General features: G+C 34.4%; 1 protein-coding gene and 1 long non-coding RNA gene across 2 annotated transcripts in view; one reads left to right on the top strand and one right to left on the bottom strand.

Annotated features, from left to right (window-relative positions):
• Positions 1-1,282: 1,282 nt before the first annotated feature.
• Positions 1,283-24,674, bottom strand: part of LOC140448710 (uncharacterized) — a 33,031-nt gene continuing 9,639 nt past the window's right edge. The window contains 4 exon segments of the mRNA XM_072541822.1: positions 1,283-1,605; positions 8,947-9,123; positions 14,351-14,531; positions 14,669-15,054. Coding sequence (XP_072397923.1) covers positions 1,422-1,605; positions 8,947-9,123; positions 14,351-14,531; positions 14,669-15,054 — 928 coding nt within the window. The 3' untranslated portion in view covers positions 1,283-1,421.
• On the top strand, positions 18,161-22,384 carry LOC140448198 (uncharacterized). Its single transcript, XR_011951662.1, has 2 exons — positions 18,161-18,699; positions 21,563-22,384. It is a non-coding gene; the product is annotated as an uncharacterized lncRNA (long non-coding RNA).

Raw genomic sequence — 24,674 nt, forward strand, 5'->3', positions numbered from 1 at the left:
ATTTGGAACGCTATATTGGATTTGTCATTCAAACTGTCAACTGTCATTCAAACTTGGTCAACTCAAAAATATTATTTTGTCGAAAATTGTAGTATTTTCAATATTTCATTTCTGTCATATTTGATCTGCCATACTTAATTTAAAATTCTGACACAAGATCTACAGTCAGTGATTAAAAAAACATCAAATATTTCATTGTTACGAAATTTATAGCGTTTTCCGATTCTTAGGTCGCTTTTTTTAATTCTGACGCCACATTCGTATTCAGCGGCTCAAAAAACGTGCTATGTCTCACTGTGAAAATAGTTGGAGGTATTGTCAATGTTTAGAGCGCTATATAGGATCTGCCATTTGGAATTTTGAAATGCTTACGTTGGCTTCGTATGCCACAACTCAAAGATATCATTTTGGTGATAATTATGGCAATTTCAATATTCCTTTTCGGCCAAATTTGATCAGTCGTCTTAATTTTAAAATTTTGAAGCCAGGTCGGTATTCAGTGACTAAAAGAATAAAAAATTTCATTTCGAAGAACATTTTGAGTGTTTTGTGGGCAATTGTGGATCTCCATTTTATTTTTTTAAGTTTTGACATTAAACTCCTATTCAGCCACTGGGAAATCATATAAAATGCCTTTTTACGAATTTTAGACCATTTTGGCATATATGATTGCTATTTTTACATTTTTTTTTAAATTTCCGGTCACATTTTTCACTTTTGCAGATACATTTAGTTATCCTTAGAGGTCTTTTCCGTCATTCTGTAAATGTTGTAGTTGAATATAGCAAGGATTAACCATATTATATTATAGGTTATTTCAAAGTCAGACTGAAGAAGTAAGTCGACGAAGAAGTATGATGTTAGAAGTATATTAGAAACCTGAAAGATCCCAATGATCTTTGAAGGTGAGTGAAAACTTCAATACAAAGGTGCTAAAATGCAGAAATGCGGGAGCTATAGAAGAAAGTCTGAGCATCAGTCTGAGTACTTGGGACATATAATGAGGAATCAAGGCAGATATGAGCTAGTCAAATGCATTTTGCAAGGTAAAATTGAAGGAAAAAGGGCTCCAGGACGAAGAAGAATATCCTGGCTTGCTAACCTGAGAGCATGGTATAGAAAGACCTCAACACAGCTATTCCGTACAGCAACCAACAAAGTCATCATAGCTAGAATGATCGCAATGTTCGGAATGGACAGGTACCCTAAGAAGAAGAAGAACCAGGTTCTATCTTGTTGGTCGTTGAATGTTGCTAATGGTTCAAAAAATACTACAAACGCATCAACATTATTTTATAATTAATACAAAATACAACATGAGTTGACAATAAAAATAGCAACACTATAAAAGTGATGCAAGGCAACAGGAAATTCTAGATCCAATCAATCATATAACCACTATAATATAAATACATAACGTATCATTCCAGTCCATTACCAGTCTCTACAGTCTCTTTGGTAGCGTGGTGCGCCCTCATATGTTGGTGAAGACTATCTCTTCTATTGAACGTGTGGTAGCACACTCCGCACGTGAAGGTCTTGTTGACGTCATGGATGCGCATGTGCCGCATCATCTTGTCTTTTCGACCAAAGCTCTTCGTACACCTATAACACAAATGTAAAAGCAACGTCAGAATAAAGAAGAGAACTTCTATTGTTAAAAAAAAGGTTTCATATATGTCAGGGGGAAAAACAATCATAGTCCACTTTTGACGAACTTTTCTCGTAATGAATACATTACTTTCGGATGGTATGGAGTAAAAGGGAAAAACATTTACAGTCATTTCATTACAAATGTTAAATAAAACGGTGTACTGTGGAAGAATCATCATAGTCCGAGCGCTGCGAGGGAATAACCGTCAGGGCCCAAAGGCGCTTCCTTTCTGTCTCAACAAGTCGGGTCAGGCGCAGCATTTCTGTGATTCTCTTTCTTAGTTTAGCGACTTTGTTGGTGTGTTCTAGTTTGCCAGTTGATTTTATTTTAACAATAGTAAAGTAGTGAGTACATACAAGTAGTGGTAGCTGCAAAAAAAAGAAGAAAAACTTGAACTTGAACTTGAAGAAAGACATGAGGTATGGCCAGATTGCAAAGTGCCACCGTTTTCGTTGTTTTGGGAACGTCAATGAAGCCGAAAGACGACTCATTTTGACTCAATTCAATGAACTTGCTGACTACGACGATCAGAATCGGTATTTAGGTGGTCTGATAACCGATCTCCCAGTTATGCGTCGACGAATTCGAGTGGGTACAGGGAAATCTAATCTTGCTTCTTATTCCTATCGTGTTAGGAGTTTACAATAATAAATTATGGTATGATAAGTTTCGCGAAATTTTTTAAACAAAGTTTAATATTGCTTTCAGTTTTCCTTTCGCAGAAATTAGATGCCAGCAGTGATGAATATTATATGTGGCGATGTTGAGGTTTATCTTTTTGACGCACATTGAATAGAGTTGGTTTACAGTGGTCGGGTTTTTGGCATTTAAACACCGTGCTTGCCTAGCATGTTGGTGAGTATTCATATTTATTCCCACGAGTAGCTGGGGAACGTTGGTCGATTCCTGTAGAGCCCCGCGTACAGGAACAAGGCTAATATTCAATGGGATTTCGCCCGGTGTCCCAAGAGCATCGTTAGCGGCCGCGTGACGTGCAACCATTCAGTTTTTAGCACGATAGCTTCCACCTTAACTTACGGATTTTTTGCATCTGGTTTTCTCCATATTTTTGTTGGGTAGGATGGGGAGGGAAAGAAGGTGTGGATGGGAAGAATATATTAGAAAGAAATATAGTGACCCGTCTGCCTTCGGAAACCTAATCGCCATTCGGGGTCGGAAGAAAACAAGAGTTAGCCAAGAGAGGCTGATAGAAAAGATTAAAGACATTTCACTCAAGACAAGTTGAAGAAGAGTAAAATGTGAAGGCTCTTATGATCCGCAGGTGCGTTTCATAAGAGTATGAGTATTGACACATTTTGTGTTCCCGTTCATACTTCGAGGTGTTGACTACAGACTGTATGGCTCGTCCAGCATACCATAGCATGGATGGATGGGGTGCACGCCATTTTACAATGTACACACCCCAAAATCCATGGCCTGACAACTTTGACACAGTTGAGCTAAGCAAAATATTACAGGCGCTTAAAGAATGCAGGCTAGATTATAGATATACTAAATTATTATACGAAATATACCTGCAGGCAACAACCACTGTCAGATTACATACTAACAGTAATCGCATAAAAATAGAACGGGGGGTTAGACAAGGAGACCCAATGTCACCTAAACTTTTTAATACGGTGCTAGAACATGCTTTTAAGAATTTGGATTGGATGACAAAGGGAATAAAAATAGATGGAGAATATCTAAATAGCTTACGTTTCGCCGATAATATACTTATAATAGCTGAAGATCTAGGTATGGCAAGAGAGATGGTACAGGAACTCGTTGTGGCTACAGAAAGTGTAGGTTTAAATATAAATATCTCGAAAACAAAAATCATGACCAATTTGGTACCCAACCAGAACATCAGTATTGGTGGGAAAGAAATAGAACTCGTAGATAGATATAAATACCTGGGACATGAAATTATGATTGGCAGGGATAACCAGACTCATGAACTGAAGAGAAGAATCGGCCTTGGGTGGGCAGCATTTGGAAAACTGAGAGAAACTTTTAAAAGTGAGCTGCCCACATGCCTAAAGAGAAAGGTATTTGATCAGTGCGTCCTCCCAGTCTTGACGTACGGAGTAGAAACACTTACCTTAACAAAAGCAGCAGCTACCAAACCGAGAGTCACGCAGAGAAGAATGGAGCGGTCCATGTTAGGAATAACTCTGCGAGACGGAATAACCAACGAAGACATCAGGAGAAGAACCGGAGTGACTGACATCATCGAGAAGATAGCCAGACTAAAATGGAGATGGGCAGGACACATAGCCAGAATGACAGATGGGCGATGGACAAAGAGGTTATTGGAATGGAGGCCAAGGGAAGACAAGAGAAGCGTCGGTCGACCACCTACAAGATGGACTGACGATTTAAGAAGACTCAATAAAAACTGGATGAGAGCGGCGCAAGATAGACGGGGTTGGAAACATGAGGAATAGGCCTATGTTCAGCAGTGGACTCTTGAGGCTGGATGATGATGATGATGATGAGTGATGAATATAAAACTCAAATCTTGGAGAAATTTCAAGAAAAAAACAACGAGAAACAACTTCATCTAGCGAGAAGTGAAAAATTTTGTTCTGTGAAAAGAAAATATCGAAAATTGTCGTAAAATGCAATCGATACCCAAGCCATAACCATAGACTTTCAAAAAAATGTACCAACTCCTAATGTGACCTCAAACGATGTCTACTATAAACGGCAACTTAATTTTATAAGCTTTAATGTACATGTATTGGCCGATTCTATCTCTGTTTTCTATTCAATCACACACTTGAAAAGTATGGCCTGTCACGTTACAGTTCCAACATGTAGCAGAGGAAGAAATAGACTCAACAGAAAATTTGCTGCGAGACGAAATAGTAAGAGCAGCTTCAAATCTCTTACAATACTTTGTAAGGTCTGCAACTGATTCCACATCCTGGAAAGCAAGAGCCTTAACATAGTCAGGAAGAAGACCATTAATAATTTCATCCATTTTTTCACATTCAGGAATTGATTTTGAAGACCGGAGCATCAAAGACTCAATATAAGAAATATGTGCAGAGACCGGTTGTTTAAAAGACTGTTTTGTGGAACATATTTCTTCCCACAAATTTCTTTCATAATTATATGGTAAATAAGTTTCCTTTAAGGAAGCAACCAATTCAGACCATGAATTAAAAGATTTTTTGTGAAATGATTATGCCACCAAGTAAAAACAGCACCTTCAAATAAATCTTCTGCAGAGATGAATAGTGCAGTTCAGTTCCTAGAAAACTCTAAAGTTTCAATCTCTTCCAGAAATGGAATTAGAGGTTCTTTACCAGAAAATTTTTTAATACCCCATTTATAAACAGGAACAGACTTAACAGATGAGGCTGAAGATTGAGAATAATTAAGGTTTACTCTATCAGGAGCAGAAGCAGCAGCAGGATATCAGACAAAGTACCCTCTATTATAGTTTATTCGTCTTCCGGGTTTGGACCGTGTCATTTGTGAGTGACCCAAAAGTGGGTTCATCTCGACGTTTCGCTACAATTGTATGTTACTATGCTACTGATCGAAATTAGGAAAAATATTCCTCAATTTATCTTTCACAAGAATATCTATTCTGGCTTATTTGCAATCTCGCTGTTTGAATGCAAAGTTAAACGAAATCCGAAAAGAAATTTAAGGAAAACTCATAATATCACAACTCCGGAAGTTACTAGCCACAATCATCCCAAAGCTTTATACAACGGCCCACTTCCGGTCAAAGCTGCTAAGTTACAAGATCTTCTCTACTTGACCAAATATTTGGAAAAGGTAAACTCTAGAAAGTTCTACACTGAACAGGAGGGAAGTTAGGAGGAAGAAACCTTTTGTGACGCAGAAGCTTGAGGGTACTGGGAAAGAACGTTCATGGTCCAATGCCGGCACACTCAATTTTTTGTATGATGTTTCGCAAAGGAAATATTTTTGTGTCGTCTCTTGATTTTTCCTCTGTAAACATGTCAACGTACCGTTCGCGTCATAAAAAACTGGTACAACTCTTATAACCGAAAATCGTGTTTTTTAAGTTGTGTAAATTGAGCTTTTCACATGTGTCATTCTAATTTCGAAGGCAACGTTGCCAGTTCAACGAAAATATATCAAACCAGGGCCCTGATTCTATTTCATTTCGATGTCGAAATTTAAAAGCGACTACGCCATGACAGTCGCAATCGCTAACGATTCTCATTCATTTCGATTGTAGTTAAAACTGGGGATATTTACTTTATCATTTTGACACTGCTGAAACTTTGGGTTGGCCCTGTTGTTTATTGGCTGCACTACGCTCTACGCTTGTTGAATGTTTGTTTTGTTTACGTTACGTGAACGTCTTTTTTTTCTTGTTTGAGTTGTTAAATCATAAATAGTGGCCATTCTCAATTATATTTTGAATTGAAAGAAAAGATGGCAAGAAAAAAAAGGCGATGTGGGAGATCCTTAAGTTATAACCACTAAGATTTGACTTAGTGGTTATATTCTAATATACCTATTTTTAAATTTACTGCAGCTTAGTAATACTAACTCTAAACATTTTGGGTATCCTAGAGGCATAAACACCTTCTTCCAAATATGGTTCTAATACCCTTATTAAATAATTTGCAGCTTGTTTATTAAGCCGGAATTGCTGCCTAAATTGAGCATCACTTAGTGAAAAAGAATTTTGAGTATCCCGTAACATTCTTCTTATCCTCCGTTATAAGCGTCGGATATCTATCCTCTTTAATTCCTCCAAAACTAGCAAATGTCTTTAAAACACAGCCATATTAATACTTTTTGCCTCAGTTTTCCTTGCAAGGATCAAAACACCGCCTACCTAAACTGAACCTAAGTTCACTTCTCCCAGTCCAGTCAGTCATGTCAGATTAATTTCGACACGAAATGAAATTTCAACCACTTTCTTGAAGTTGAAATTAATTTCGATAAGTCGAAAATTAGTGACGTCGTTTGGTTAGTTCAGCTGAAATCCACAGGGTTCGCAAAGTCGCATTTCGACGTCGCCATATTAATTTCGACATATTTTGAGTCGAAATCTCAATTAGAATCAGGGCCCTGCTCAAAGCAGGGCTGTGCGACAGGTCGCAAGTTTTTAGTATATTAAAAACTAAAACAATATCGAGCATTCTCGATCAGTCAGTCACATTTATATTTAAACATACATCTCAAAAAATTCTATTAATTTTGAAATTTTCCATTATCTCAGTACCCATACATTGATTCGTATTTAATTATAATTTATGAAAATATTTCAATTCAAAAATAATGATAGGTAATAAATCTAGACATGACTTTAAATTATTATGTTTAATTTTAAATCTAGAGGTGTGATTGGTTTCTCGTAAAGTGTAGCACAAAAATGTATTGAGTAGTGGAATACTACAGTAAATAAAACCAACTACAATAGACACACATCTTTAAAAATTCATTTTGACAAACTTGTCAAATGTGACTGATGACAAGCAATATTTTTTATGTTTAATTTTTATGTTTAATCGTTCGGATATGTTCGGGAAGTTTTCACGCACTGATAACATCTGTAGATACTAAACCAACATTTTTCAGTTATAAGAGGATTTTTTAAGACAGACGATGATATCTTACTCCGCTTAATTTTATTCTCATTATCATTTATACACCGTAAATCATTTAATTTTGAAAAAAATATGCATGTCAATGGGTAGGTAAATGTTTTTTGTTTACATTTTATATATAAGGTTTGTTCCAACACGCAATTTTTGTACGGTCCGAAAACCGTCACGAAACTACTTGTACCGTTTTTAATGCGCATGTTCATCATTTGTATCGTCTGACGACGGTAATTTGTAAACTGATGTTGGAACGATTTTCTGACAACTGACATAATTTGGTGACAATTTATTTTTTTATTTTATTTATTTAATTATTAATCAGTAGTTTGCACAAATTTAAAATAAAGACCAATCTACCTAAATAATTCTGGTTTTTCACCCTAGGTTCGGCTAATAGCTCCAAATCATCCTCACTACTATAATAATCAGAAAAATCACTAATTCCTTCATCGTCAGTAATATTTATAAAGTTATAAATAACGAGAAACAAATTATATATAAATAAATAATAAGTCTATCATAAGCATGTGATAAAATCATTAACCTAACTTCTTTTTTCTGAACAAATTTGCTGTTTTAATACAAAATCTAAGTTAATCTAGGCCCAACAAATTTAAAGAAGTAGAATAAAATCCTAGTGCGCAAGTCATCCCAACCAGTACATGCATTTGCCAGATTACTGAAATTATCGTCACGAAACCGTCACTGGGCGATCATAATTTTTGTTGGAACGGTCGGAAGGACGATGAGATGAACGATCATATTTTTGTTGGAACGTATTTTGTTTAGTGCGCAGGAGCGTAACCGTTACGTGACGGTTTTTTGTTGTGTTGGAACAAACCTATAATAATGTAAAAAAGTAATAGTCTATTTATAGATAAAAACGGATTACAATTAGGGTGTAGATTCAACCTCCATAAGGAACATTACAGTAAGATATTGGATTGTAATGTAATACTGTCACGTTTTGAAAAGCATTTTTCTACGTAGGATAAAGTATAATGTTAGTTTTTCATATTTATCGTTTATGTAATAAATAATAAATTAATTTAAGTAGTTTGCCTGTTACTAAACTTATTGGCATAACATACAGTCAACAGTTTATGTTCGGTAAGTAATTAAGTAAAGTATAAAATTACAGTAGATGCATTCCAATGTTCCCTGTGCCAATACGCTACGTTTAAACATCGTTCAACATTTTGGACATTAACTTAATCCTGTCTCTGGTTATTAAATTTATTAGATACGGTTTTTTGTTGTAAATGATAATAGTAATACCTATATAACAACTTTTAAACATTTTTGAACGTTCTTTTTTACGTTTTAAGTTTTATTTAAATTTACTGAAATTCCGTTATCTGTGATGGCAACAACGAATTGATTCACGAACCATTGTGTCCAGTCTGAACACAGGTTTACATTGGGAAAAAAAAGTGTACCAGTTTTATATGACGGGAAGTGTACCACTGAAAAAATTTACCGATTTATATGGTTGAGTTAAAACAATTTGTTTTAATTTGAAACATTAATTTTCTATTTCCATGAAAACCGTTTTTGTCGACTCAGATTGTTTTTCCAATTCCTCAAATATAAAGAGTGATTTAAAAAAGTTTTTTTATTGTATTCTACCAAATACTTTTTTCAAAATCAATGACACTATTGATATTACATAGATCTACGTACCTGGGGCATTTGAAAGGCTTCATTCCTGAATGAGTCGCTATGTGCCTGTCCAATTCCCTTTTGCGTATGAACGACTTATTGCAAATATGACAACCGAACGGTCTATTTCCAGAATGTATGGCTTGATGAGATAATAAATTTTCTGCTTTGGAGAAGCTTTTTGGGCATTGCAAACATCTAAAATAGAAAAAATATAATTGTACAAAGGTCGCATAAAAAATAAGCACTCTAAAGCTAACCATGGTTGCTTGACAATATAAGAAATAAAGCAGACCATGGTTTTAAAGTACAATATGCAAGATTTTCTCTATCTAATATTCAGTATGACTTGCTGCGCCTTTCTTAGTCTCTTGAGGTAACTGCTTCATTGATATTGTCGCATAAACTTCTCTGTGCTCCGTTACTGTCTTGTCTCGGGGATAAATGAATCTAAAGTAGAAACCCTCAATTCAGAAGAGTGATATCATAGTTTAAACGCGGAATATCCTCAAATTTAAATGTACACAGCGGCCCTTGAAAACTGCCTGTTTTCTCGATTGCAATTTGCGTTTCCTCATAAGAAATTACAGAATATATAAAGTAGTATATTTATTTGTGCTTCTCTATAGAAAAACTGACCAGGAGTTGTCGTACAGTGTAGCCAAATCTTGTTCACAAGTAGTAATTATGGTCATACAAAACCTGTATTCTTCCACGCAGCGATTATTACCGTCATAAAAATACCAAAAAACATTATTTTTTCAATAGTAAAAATTAAGCACAAAATTGTAATAAAATAAATTTTATTTATATGTTCCGTTTCGTTACGTATTTAAATTTATAAAATAAAAATCGATATTTTAAAACATTATTTGGCAATGTTGGAATTAGCGAGGGAACTCGGTTTTACAATTCGGATCCAGACATGCAGTAAAACTAGTTTTTATTATTTTTTGCCGAAGAAATGAACGAAGAAAACATTGGTGTTTCTATGGGTAAATAGTGCATGTGTTTTTGTGAGCATATTTTATGTGATAAGTTTGTAAACTTATTGTTGTCAATACTGTTTTATCAATACTGTATTGTAGTATTGATAAAACGTGTTATTGATAATAAGAGTGTTATAGTTTGTCGTTTTATAGTAAATATTTAGTTATATTCTTTGAAATTATTGTATATATAGTATATATCCAGATTATTGAAATACAATGGACGAAAAACCGAGTTGTTCCAAGAGAAGACAGCAAAATTCTGATGTTGATTCCAAGAATGAAAAGCCGCAAAAGAGACGGAAAATGTTAACGTCCGAAGAGAAGGTAATGATACGAAACGTTTATGAAGGAATTGTCGGCAGAAAAATGGCATTAAACGTTAGCCAAGCGGTCGACATTTGTAGCAGTTTAACAAAAGTATCCGTTAGCTGTATTTATCGTGTACTTAAAAATACATCGGAAAATAAAAAGCAAGAAAAAGGTAAAACTAGAGGTAGGAAAAGCATTGTTTTAGATGACGAGACAAGGAATATTATACGTCGAAAAATTCATTCATTTTATTTTCGGAGTGAAATTCCAACACTGAAAAAATTTCTCAAGAGCTCGAAAATGATGACTCTTTACCCAAGATATCTCGTAGGGTCTTAATCAGGACCATGCACGAAATGAACTTTCGATACGTAAAACGCAACAGAAAAAGTATGCTATTAGAAAAAAATGAAATTATTCTGTGGAGAAGAAAATATTTAGAAGAAATACGAAAAATTCGCAGCACTGGATGCAAAATATATTATTTGGATGAAACCTGGATTAACCAAGGTTGGAAAAGGTCATACAGTTGGAAAAGTTTGGCAAGATTTAAATGTCAAAAGTAAACGCGAAGCATTTATAGAAGGCTGATATACAGGATTAAAAGCTCCATCAGGAAAGGGACGGCGTTTAATCGTCACCCATATAGGAAGTGATACAGGGTTTCTTGATGATGGTTTTCTTCAATTTGAGTCGAAAAAAACAGGTGATTATTAAAGAAATTGAAAGGGAGGATTCAACAATGGCTTACAGAAAAGGGGATTGCATACGAAGAATCAATGCTCAAAATTTAGCTCCTTGACATTGCACGGTTAAGGGAAATTGAATATCTTAAATATGCTGTAGATGAAACTGCAAAAGATTATGGTGTCAAAGTTCTGCGTCTACCACCTTATCATTGCGAACTTAATCCCATTGAACTTATCTGGGAGCAAGTGAAAGGAGAAGTAGCACGCAATAACAAAACGTTCAAATTAAACGAAATTAAGAAACTTTTGATTCAAGCAATCCTCCATGTAACTCCAGAGAAATGGGCTAAATGTATAGGCCACATAATTAAAGAAGAACATCGTATGTGGGAACTTGACACTTATATAAAAGTTTTACTAGAGCCAATTATAATTACACCAGGTGGTGAAAATAATGACAGCGATAGCAGCACTGCATCTTCAGGTTTAGACAGCGAATAATATTTTCTAATAGTTTAATAAGAACATCAGCATAAAAAAAACCAAAAACAAAAAAAAACGAGAAGAACATAGTAAGTGTGTATAGTGTTTGTGTTTAAACACATCAAACATTATTTTTATTTTGTTTTTATAGAATTTTATTTTGTTTTATAGGATTTTATTTTGTTTTGTTTTATACTGTTTAAGTGTTTTGTTCATTTTATTTAATAAGACAATATGGCTCTTGGCGAACACCCATTTAAAAAAAGTATCGCGCCACAAGACATACCTCTGGGGTGGTGTGGAAACTGTCTTAAAATTTGTTTTAAAAAAATTTCATTGTGTAACTCTTTAAGGACGGGTCACGTCAAAAGACGTTTTAGCGTAACTTCCGCGACAGCCGGTTGGTATCAGTAAACTTTCTGCAAAATTACTTCTTTTTTATAGCTTTTTGTTTGTGGCATTCTGTATTTTTAGGGGAATGTAGGGAATGAGCCACAAAATATTTATTCATATGTTTATTTATTGACGTTTCGATCTCTATATCCAGAGACCGTTTTCAATTATACAAATGATAGTACTATTTATTTTCTATGGCTTTTCGCTTGTCGTTCTGTATTTTTAGAAATGATGTTGGGAATAAGCCACAATATATTTATTCAAATGTTTAATTTACGGACGTTTCGATCTCTATAAAGAGACCGTTTTCAAACATACAAATGACAGATATATTTATTTTTCTATAGCTGCTTGTTTGTGGCATTCTGTATTTTTAGGGAGAAGGTTGGACATAAGCCACAATATATCTATTTACATGTTTAATACATTGACGTTTCGATCTCTATTCCGTTTTTAAAGATAGAAAAAAAAAAATAAACAATATAAGATTATAAAAATATATAATAATAAACAAATAAAATAAATATAACTATCATTTATATCTTTGAAAGCGGTCTTTGGATATAGAGATCGAAACGTCAGTAAAAACTTGTAAATAAATATATTGTGGCCTATTTCGAACATTAATATTTGAAAAATAAAATATAATTAACGTTAAAATAAAAGTAAGTGTACGTCACTGGATTTCCAAACAGCTTTCCGCATTTCTGGGCCTTTAAACGATGACTCACTCTCTCAAATAGTGAAATTATACCATAATATCCTTATGTGGTTAAATAGTCTATATTTTGACAACCTATATCTTATAATTGCATCATAAATGCTTTACAAGAAAGTCACCGAGTGCACTGTCCTAACAGAAAATGAGATAGTAAAATAAGTCCGTATACTGAGACGCTGCTGGACCAAAGAAGACAAATGAGAAGCGATAAGAATGCAGACAGCCACACTCTAAGAGAAATTAATAAAACTGTTTCGAAGACAATCAGGAGAGATTTAAGGAAATATAAAACTGATAATATTAAACGCACTATAGAGGAAAATAACAGCCTAAAAGTTCTACGTAGAAAGCTAACGAATGAGAAATGCGAAATTCATAAATTAAAAAACAAGCAAAATGAAATAGTCTACATACTGTATCACTCATACATAACAGGCTACAATTTTCAGGATAGCTTCATAAGACCTCGACCCCCAAATATCTCTTGGGATACTTTCTGTACCGGGTGCTTTTTCTCTCAAGCTTATCCAAAAGTGGTCATTTTGAAGTGATGTATCAAATTTATTAATAACATATTGCTGTTTAATGAAAATAAACTAAATAAATTAAATAAATATCCGAAAATAATCTTGTCTGACAAAAATTTTGGTTCCATAAGGGAGTCCACCAAACTAAACATGCCAAAAAAACAACTTCAAAAAATTTAGTAATAACAAGCTGATTTTCTCTGTATCGTTCAAAATAACGTGAAAAATACTATTTTTACATTGTCCGACAAAATGTACTCACCGATTTTTCCGTCCGACAGTGAAAATCGGCTTTTCCACGAGTCTGGAAATTTATTAATAACTGTCGGACAAAAAAAAATAGATTTGTGAAAGATTTAGATACTAAATGGAAAATGTCCGACAAATATAATGTACCCAAGTTGCAGTCCTACAAAAAATGGTAATTTTTTTATTTATTTAATCTATATAAATTTCAGATATTACGCAAAGCTTAATAAGTACAAAGTTCATTTTTTAGATAATTATTTAATGAACGAAGAAGACGACATCAGGCGTATCACCAAAAATTAGCAACAAAGAACAGAAAATCGTAAAGAATGGAGGAGTTTAAGGGAGGCCTATGTCCAGAGTGGACGTTATAAATGAAGGCTGGATAATAATGATATGTTATTTGGCAACCAATTCGACAGTCTATAGAGCGGTTTATGTTGCTATAAGGAAATCTGCTCCACCAAAAGACACAACTGTAGTTCCATCGCCTTTTTTATTAAATCATAAGCTAAACCGATATTTGTACGAACAGAACTTGCCCATAACTATCCCAGATTAAAGCCACCCAAGACCCAGCAATATTATTTTGCAAGATATTATATAAAACAGTCCATTACCACTCAGTATTACGTATAATATATTGCACAATTGGTACGGCTGTAGCGATATTCTCAGTTGTTTGCTGCAATTGGTTTATCAATAATGTCAAGATACTTTTCTACTGGGTGTAAATACATTCTAATCACATTTAGGACTTGAATGATTTATAAACTGCGAGGCATAAGCTAGGGATATAGCTAAATATTAAATAAACAATAATACAACAATTATATTATAACTGTATAAATCAACTAAGTCAGTTATCTACATCAAAAATTAAAAAAAAAGTTGTACAACAACTTTACATTCAAAAATTCATACAATTCGACAGTCCATGGAGCTGTTTAATGATACTATATGCAAATCTGGTCCACCAATAGACACAAGACTACATTATATTGTTAAAACAGAAGTTAAACCAATGTTTGCACCATCACAACTTAAAGAATTGCTTACCTAAATGGCTTGTCCGGTTTTGAAGTATTCTTGCTCCCCGTATAGGAACTATCGTCTCTGTCATCGTCGATTTCGGCTGGTGGATCAAGCTCCGACATCTCTCCTCTTTGCGGAGTGGTCTCGGAGTTGTAGTCATTATGACTGAATGGGTCCAGGTCTATAATCATATTTTCAGATGAACCTAAAATAGAAGAGCCTACTAATATTTTGATTACAAATGCTTTCTACTCTCAACTTGTTCAAAACGTATTTGGAAATACATCATGAAAAATATATGGGACAAAAATTGGTTCAGGAATAAGATCTCCTTGCCCTTACCTTCTTGTTTCTCCTCTTCTTTATGATCACTAGTAAAAATCGACAAATTCTCCCTCATAATCTGCAACTCCCTCGACTTGTCTTCTTTCTCTTGTGGGAAATGCTTCTTCTCGTGCCTCTGCAGCTTGTCCTTGCGTCCGAAACTCAAATGGCAATAATTGCAGCTGAATGGTCGCTGCCCGTTGTGGATGATGGCGTGCCTGGACAAATCGGCCTTCGAGGTGAACGTTTTGGGGCATTTTGGACAAACGAACGGCTTTGTTCCGGAATGTATTCGCATATGCTTCGAGAGGTTCGTGTTTCTCGAGAAGGATTTGAAGCAGATTGGACAGGTGAAGGGTTTTACGCCGGTGTGGACTATGGTGTGTTTGCGGAGGTCTGAACGCCTAGAACGAAGCAATTTATCGTTACTCTCAACGTTTTGTGTGCGTGTGCCAATATAACTTGTGCAGCAGGCTCAGAGAAACGTCTAAAGGGGCACTTTATAAAAAAATGTCATGGAAAATCCCTAAAGTACGATGCAAACAATAACAGCTAAATATTGAAGATATTTTTTCCTTAGGTCAAATTTTTACTATAATTTTATATAAATAGAATATTTCGTCGGTATACTGCGAAAACCAGGTAAATGTCGGAATACCGAAATCGAGAAAAAACGTTTTTAAAGTTTAGTTTTTTATTGTGAATTAAGCAGTCAGCCTGTTTTTGATATTAGGTATTCTAGTGAAAGATGCATATATCTGAAAAGATATTCTATCATTAGTTTGAAAAAGTTAAGGCACCTATCTGACTAATCCTAAATTTAAGTTGGAAATGCTATCACTTACCTGGTTTTACCTGTAAATCTAAATAAATCAATTACTCTTCAAATAACATATTTAACACAAATATAATAAACCAAGTATAATATTTTCCAGTTTTGTGATCGAGATATGAGGCTTTTACTAGGTAATAGCAATGTTTTAAGGTATTAGTCGATATTTATGACATTTAACTGGTTTTCCCTGAAAATTTTGTTAACATCTGTGTGTAGTTATAGTTATTATTTATATGAATGATAGGCAGTTTTATAGAAAAAATCAAATTTATTTCGAATATAATAATAACAATATTATTATTATGAGGCTTCCTCGTCCGATTCGTCACTGAAAGCAGGCTCTGGCAAGATGTCTGTTACATCATTTCCCGTTTTCAAATTACGATATCACCCGTGATATTCCTCTGGTATCACTCCCTTATCCCATAGCTGTACCAAATCTCTGCTATGCTAATTGGCAAATGTGCATCATAAAGTCGTTTAAGTTCTTCAAAATTGCTTGTATTAGTTGATAACTTGGCGTGCTTTGTTCTTTTTGACTGCCGTGCAGTATCAGTAAGGAAATAATTGAAGCTTGTTGACATGTCATAATTAAAATAGATTCTGTTTGTCCCTCCTTTCACGCATCTCATTATTTCTATCTTCAACCACATTATTTTTTCGCTGTTTTGGTCTTTTGTCCGGTTTTTAATTAAAGTGTGTGACAAATTTTTTAAATTATAAAAGTCGTAGTATTTAACTTCTTTACATTTGTATGGTTCTATACATACTTTTTTATCATCAACCTTGATATTTTTAGTTCCTCTTGCATTTTGAAAAACAGACAAGTAATCTGGCATCGCATAGATAGATCTGTGTTTTTTAGCGGTTTCGATATTACTCTGCATAGAATCAACTTCCATATAGGAATGTCCAGACTCTAAAAATGTGTGTTCAATAATATTTAAATAGTCTATGTTTTGAACATCCCATAATAGTAAGGCTGCAATATGCTGATTACGATTCTGTCTTCTGCAGGTATCAGAAAATAAACTTATTTCACTTACATATTCTGGAACACATTTTGATAAGTAGTGGAGTATAATGCTTCCTATTTCAGAACTTCCTTGTCTACCGTTAATTTCTGACCAGTCAAAACAGTAAGCTGCATTTGGTAATGCGGCTTCATATACACACAAATTGTAGACACATAATTTTCGAGAATAATATAGTTTTCCAGTCAATCCACTTGGAATCTGTAGTACGGCCTGTAGATCGAAAGTAATTGAAACAAAATCCCGTTGTTCATTAGATCTTTTCTTATCATTTTGTTTTTAAGATTACATACTTCTTTTCTTCTCTGATGATCTCTGTAACTGTCTTCTAAATCCGATTTGTCAGTTGGATTAGCCCTATCATATTTATTACAAACTAAACATTGATCTTTTTTAGCAACAAAAAAGCTTAAATTATAGTCGTTAGAAAATATTCTTCGATATGTAATTTCGCTAACACCTTCCAGTTTCTTCTGCACATAGTCATTTATAAAAGTTGGTACATTTTTCTTATACTTAAATTTTTGTCCAAATATCTACGCTTTGAACTTTGGCGATTATAATGTGGGCCCATGGTTGGAAAAGACTCAATATGAGCCTTCACGATTTTTCGGGTTTTACTGCTTGTTTTATTTGGCGGTGTATGCTTGCCTCTTTTATCCGTATCTGCATGACAGCCTAGAATATCAGTTTTTCTTACAACATCCTGTATTAACGACGCTGATATACAAAGTGTCTTACAAAAAAATTTCTCACATACCTGTATGTCTTGACCATTCAAATAAAAGTAACACTTTTTGGAAAATGCACGTAGTTTTTTAAACTACAACGAACTGCAACGACTCTCTTTGGTGGCTCCGTTTTAATACGTGCAATAAGAAAATGTTTCAGGCCTACATATTCTAACTTTCAATAATCACGACATGTCTTTGTCTGTAATCTTCGCTGAAATAACTGGCACATTTGTAAAAGCACTCTGAACAATTAACTGGTTTTGGCAATTTTGCTGGTCTATGGTCTTTTTTTATGTCATAAGGCAAACCCTCAGCACGCCTCCTTTTTGCGACCTTTATTACCCAATCTTTGGGGTTAACTTTTCTCCAACGTTTTAGTGGACGTACGTCTTTCCATACTTTGTCAAGAAGTAGATTTAATATCCATCTAGCTATTTCAGTTGACACTAAATTGTTCGTGGTGCACCTATTTCAGTATCTTTTTTCTCATCATTTAGCTATCAAAGACAGCTGTGTGTAAATCATATAGACTTCCTAGAGAAAGCGATCCCTCTTCACTTGGCTGATATGTGGGGTCTACATCTGAAAAGTCACTATCAAAAATGGATTCCATCATTGAAACTATATTGTTCTCAGAATCATCAAGAATTGAACTGCTGTCTTCAGTTATTCTATCTGTGTATGTGTTATAAAGATCATTTATGGGTTTAGCTTAGTAACCATTTCTAAATTTTAACTCAACCCGTTTTCAGGTAGAATGAAGTAAGTGTACTTAAAGGTTTTTACTAGTCGATATGAAAGAGAAATTTTAATAATCATACATGTAAAATGTAATAATGATACTTATCACCTTTTTACTGAATATGGTATGCAGGAGTAGAAATATATTGTTGTCCGGCATAATAATATATGTGGGCTTACTTTGTTTTACATGCAACAGAACTTTAATTTTATGGAAGTAAGTAGCGATATATTGTTTTATTTGAAAATGAAAAGTTGATTAGGTGTAACTTATTTATTTATTACACAAATTATCTGCTGAATGGTAAGTCGTATCATTTATTGGGTTTTACCTGTATGTAGAGCGGAAAAAGCTGAGAATTTTGGTATACTTAACTCAATATTTTAAAATTTGTCATTTATCTGGTTTTCGCAGTATACCGACGATTTAAAGATGTCGGCTATTGTAGGTACGTCTAACATCTATCTCCTACGTCACCGCTCATTCAATAATTTTAAAATACTTAATACCAGAAGATCATCATACTTTCCGGAACAATTAATACGTTCTTGAAATTTTCCCTGTAAGTGTACGCCCATGCAGTTACTAGTATCCACAATTTGGGTTTTTTCTTTCGAAACTAATGATCTAATGATTACACATTCATTTAAGAAGTCAACAATCGACAACAATCAGTTTGAAGCAGCGACACGGCAGAAAAAATGGTAAGTCTTTATAATATACTTACAATAATACTATGGAGTCTTTTTTTTCGAAAAATTATGTTACAATAACAGACGTTTATTGTTTAAAAAATTATTTTGGTAACTAGAAGTTGGATTTTTGTAAATTTTTACTGGTTAAAGTTCACTTTATTCTTAATAACTTTCATATAAGCTTGTTTTTAAGCTCAACATTGTGGATTTTTCTTTCAAGGCATTTCATTAATCTTGTATCGACTTTTTTCGGCAATTACTGAATATATTTCTCTTTTATTAAGGTCAAATCTCTCGAAGCCAATTTTATACAACGTTCTTATCCTAAGTCTCTCTTCTGCTGTAGCTTTTCTTTCCAGTTTGGCAACAATTTTTGGCCACTACTGAATATATTACTCTATTACTATTATTTCAAAATGTCTTGGCGTGAATTTTATCCAATTCCTTTAATTAGATGACATTTTTCTTTACAGGAACTTATTGGAGCAAAATTGTTCGGTCATTAGTAAACATTTTGCTTTCTAATTAATGTCCATATGAATTGGCGTCTATTTTATTCCAACATCTTAGCTTAGGATTCCCTTCCAAGTCAATTTTCTTCCCAGAACTCATTGTAGCAATATTGTTTGACCACTATTTAATGAATTCCTTTCTTATTAATGTCCAATTGTGTTAGGACTAATTTTATCCAATGTCTTTAGCCCAAACTTGCCTTCCTTGGCAGTTTTCTTTCCAGAACTCATTGCAATAACATTTTTTTGAATGTATTCCTGTCTTATTATTGGCCAATTATGTTAGGGCCAATTTTATCCAATGCCTGTAGCCTTAACTTGCCTTCCCTAACAGTTTTATTTAAAAAATTCATTTTACTACCATTTTTTGGCCACTAATGAATGTATTTCACTCATATTAACGTCCAAATTTGTTAGTGCCAATTTTATCTAACGTTTTTAGTCTAGTTTTCCGTTCCCTGACATTTTTCTTGCCAGAAGCCATTTTAGCAACTTTTTGCCCACTATTCCTATCGTATTATCCTCCTATAGGCATTTCTTCCCCAACATGGTCTTTCAAAAACTTATTTTAGCAACATTTTTCGACCTACACTGAACACATCCGTGTCTATTTTTCTCCAAATGCTTTGGCGCCAATTTTATCCAACGTTTGCACCCTAGGCTTCTCTTTCAAGGATTTTTCTTTCTAGAACCCATAATAACTTATATTTATTTTGATTTCTCTAGATGTGCCAGAAATATAATAATTTTCTTTTATTTTTCGGAGTATTCCATGTTTTATTTTGTCTTGCTTCAATTTTTTCTTCTGTTCACAGCGGCCAGAATTTATATCTATCCTCAGATATGTTTTTTGGTGACTCCTGTCTTTCTGTATCTCAGATTAACCATTATGTAATTCATTTGGTTTCTTTATGATGTTTCTTATATTGTTTCCTTCTTAAGTGGCAAGGAAGTGTTTCAAACATTTGTCTATTGCAATTAAATCTTTCTTTCTGCAATTTTTCAGAGTTTTTCCATAATTTCATTTCTCTTCCCAAGGTCTTCAGATCCAGAACAATTTCCGAATAATCCTTGTCTTACTTTTCCGTTGAAAAAACACTTTTTATTCATGGTAAAAACATCGTTTTAGCTGCTTTTTCTGTTCTCGTCACCAATGCAGTTTATATCCACCCTTGGATGGGTTTTTTAAAGCATATTGTCAATAGTTTTTATTTCTACTGATCTTAATTAAAGCAGGATATCCATCTAACGAGTATTTTTACCACATTTACCGAGCAACTTATTAACCATCATTCATACTTCTTTCCAAAATCTTTGTACACAGTCAGTTTGTCAAAATATGTTTATTTTCATGTACAGATTATCAATTAATAATGTTAATCAACTATTTTAATGCCTACGTCGTTGGTCTGTGGCTTAACGCTTCTTTATAAATATTAGAACAATGCAAAATGCTCAATTTTGAACATTACACCACAATTTCTTTATCTGAATGAATCTGAATGAACGAATCACAATTTGTTATCGAATTTCTTTTAAAATCGAAACTCAACCGCAAATTAACCCTGATTTGGCACCAAGTGACCCACAATTCCATTCCTACAGTATTAAAAATAAATTGCGAGTATTCAAAAGTGTATTAATCTTGCTGAAAATGTTTTAATAACTCTAAATCCATTGCCAATAAAAATTTTTTGTTTGTAATTCCTTTTTTCCAAAGTTTACTACCAACCCTTCTACAACAATCGATTATCTTTGCATTAAGCAATTAAAAAACTATTCCGTCCCATTTGCTTAATGTCACAATCGATAATTACCGATGATCAAGTGATTCCCGTTTCGGCTGACGCTGTACAAAGTACGCGGAACGCTACAAAATCGTTTATTTAATTTATTTTTTATCGGGAACTTTCAAAATTTGACCGGTTTCGTGGAAATAATTTAAAAGTTGAATTATTTACCGATCAGTCATCGTTAATTATAGACCAGGGCGGATCTGTAAAAAATCGACTAAATTCTGATTTCTAGGTTAAAAATGGTTTATATCAGGTTACAAATTTTTCGCTGTTAAAAATGTTTGAATTTATTACCGTTGTCGCAAAATAGCAATAAATACAAAAAAAAAAGAGTGAGAAACAAGCCTTTTCTTATTCAATTGACATATATTACACTTAGACCTTCATAATTCGTCTAAAAAATCTTTACACTATAGTAAAACATTCCTCCAAATTTTAATACAATCAATTTAATGGATTTCGCCATAATAATTTTGCAACCTATTTTTTTTTAAATTGAATTCTTTTGTCTCCTGAAAGTGCAGAACATATAACAAGGACTAACAGTTTCTCTTTATCTTTCAGATTTCCAAAATTATTTTCCTTTCCTTGGCTCTTGCATGGATGGCCGAATCGTCGCCTGCGCGTTACGAAGATTCGGAATTCAAGAGTCCAGAAGCAAGCATTGGCAACGACAGAGAAGAAGGATCCATCGGGAAAAACGTTCCCGTCATTCCGAGAGGAATCTTCGACAAAAAACCTCGCGACGACGGCGAATACGAAAACCAGGTTTCTAGTAGGGGAGAAGGGTCGTACGGGCAGGGCGGTTATGGAGGAAGAGGTGATATGTATTCGGAAAGAGAGGGCGGGTATGGAAGACAGCCGAATTATCCTTCCCCTGGTGGCTATGGTAGGGATGTACCTTATGGTAACGGTGGTAATTATGGTGGTGAATCTAGGGACCTCTAGGATTAGGACGACTTGGAGGACTGGGTAGACTTGGCGGATTGGGTAGACTTGGAAGAGGTGAAGGACCAGGAGGCTATGAAGGAATGAGACCAGGAGGCTATGAAGGACCAGGAGAATATGAAGGAATGGGGCGACCTGGAGGATTAGGAAGGCCTGGCGGTTTAAATCCAATGGCAGCTATGAGTAATATATTCGGTAGAGTGTTCTCATCTGGGACACATCTCTTTCAGGGTGGTATACAACGTCTGACAGATGGAGTGAGCAGTTTACTGGTCGTTACAAGAAGTAGAGTACAACCACAACAACTGATTTGTTTAATTTACACTTTTTTTACGGTTTTGTACTGAAATTAAGTGAATGTGATATAAGAAATGTAGCTAACTGTAATATGTATTGATTTTTAATAAAATTTCGTAAACATATAAATACTGAGAATAATATTTATCTTGAGCTTGTTGATTTAAACAAATTTTGTGATCCATTGAGTGCTGAATTCTGTGGTGTTGAAATTAAAAATAATCGTTTTCTGATAATTGCACTTTATCGACCTTGTAATGGGAATATTAATGTTTTCAAAGCTAAATTATATGATTTAATTGATTTCGCCTACAAAAATTATAAAAATATAATGATAGTTGGGGGACATTAACATAAATATGGAAGTAAACACAGGGCATGTTCGTGAAATACGAAATTTCTTAACAATGTACGGCATAAAACATTTCATAAAAGCGCCCACAAGAGTTTCACTTACTTCAAGCTCTTGGAATAATTCTTTGGGGCAACTCGTCCTATGCATATAAAATAAAATTTTATATATATATATATATATAATAACGGATTTATTACGGCTGTCGCCGCTTCTCTGCCCCAATTTCCATCTTTTTCTGTCATATGCAGTTGCCTCTTCTAAGTCTCTTGCCGCCATTGCTTCATCAATATCGTTGCGCCAACTTCTCCGTGGTCGTCCTCTCTTTCTTCTTTCAGGAGGGATCCATTCCAGTACTCTCCTAGGCCATCTGTACTCTGGCATTCTTTTAACATGTCCGAACCAGATTAATTGTTTTCTTTCTATGTCATCATTGATATTTCTCTCCATTTTCATTTCGTTTCTTATTTGTTCGTTCTAACTCTCTCCAGTTTCGATCTACCGCAGCTTCGTCTCAGATAATCCATTTCTGTCGTCAAAAGTTTGTTTCTATTAGCTTTGGTGACGTCCCATACTTCCGAACCGTAAAGTGTAATACTTTGGACTATACTACCGTAAATGTGTTTTTTGGTTTCTCGTCGAATTGTTTTTTGCCAGAGAAGAGAGTTTAAGGCACGGGTCGCTGCTCTGCCCTTGTTTATTCTTTCCCTGATTTCATCTGCGCTATTTCCCTTCTTGTTGAAAATGACCCCCAAATATTTGCAGGATTGCACGCCTTTGATTTTGTCGTCTTCCAAGACTAGGTCACATATTTCATCTGTTCCCACTGAGAGATATTCACATTTTGTCATATTCATGTTTAGACCTGCCACCTCATATTCTTCTTGCAGTTTCTTACCATATAGCTAAGATCGTAGCTGTCTTCGGCAATTACTACCTGGTCATCCGCAAAGAAAAGTGTATATAGCTTGTTTTCTTCCACCGTTATTCCCATGTTTCTACATTTTTTTACCCATTTCACTAAGGATCTGTCCAAATAGATTTTAAATAAGGTGGGTGACAGACAGCAGCCTTGTCTTAGTCCTTTTGTTGTTTGAAAAGGAGAGGTGATTTCTTGTCCCATTTTAATTCTTGCAAAGTTTTGTTCGTAATATTTTTGAGTGGCGTTAATAAGAATTGGGTTTATTTTCAAGTTACCCATTTCTATCCATAGTTGGGAGATCGGTACACTGTCATATGCTTTTTCCAAATCTATTAAAGCTATATGAGTTCTCTATTTCTCTGCACTCGTTTTTCCATTGCAATTTTTAATGTGAAGATATTATCCATAGTGGAAGCGTCCGGCCCTAAATCCCGCTTGTTCTTCGGGTTGTTTGTCTTTGATATCATTTTCTATCAGGCTTCGTAGTACTTTTGAGTATATTGAGTATAGTCGGCCTATAGTAGCAATCACTGCGATCCCTCTATAGTTTTTAGGATCCATCTTTGTGCCTTTCTTGTGTATTGGAGAGATATACGATTGTCTCCATTCTTCTGGAACTTCTTCTCCGTTTAAGCATCTTTCGAATAATTTTCGGATCATCTCAAACAGTTTTGATGATCCATACCTAATCAACTCTGGATGTATTCCGCCTGGGCCTGGAGATTTTTTTTTTTTTTTTGTTTTTTTTTTCTTCATTCACTTGTTCTATTGATATTTCGATTCTTCCTTCTACTTCTACTAAAATAAAATTTTCACTTTTCAAAAAGGAGCAATCGAATTATTGACTCAGTACAAACTAAGTATGCCATTCTTCCTTTACTTCAATCAATCAATCATCTTTGGCTCTACAACCCTGTGTAGGTCTTGGCCTGTTCAAGAATTAGTCTCCATTCCCCCCTATCTTTCGTCCTGGCTTTCCAATTTCTGACCCCTAGATTCCTCACGTCATCTACCTTCAATATATCTATATATTGAGATCACAGAATGTGAAGAAAAGCAAGTAAAACATTATCAAAATTTGTTTTGGATGCCAAAATATCTACTATTTATCTCTTTTTTTTAGTTAATTATTTTCCAGTCTTCATCTCACGTCTTTC

Source organism: Diabrotica undecimpunctata, chromosome 8 (genome assembly GCF_040954645.1).
Source record: "Diabrotica undecimpunctata isolate CICGRU chromosome 8, icDiaUnde3, whole genome shotgun sequence".
In the NCBI taxonomy this organism is placed as follows: Eukaryota; Metazoa; Arthropoda; class Insecta; order Coleoptera; family Chrysomelidae; genus Diabrotica; species Diabrotica undecimpunctata.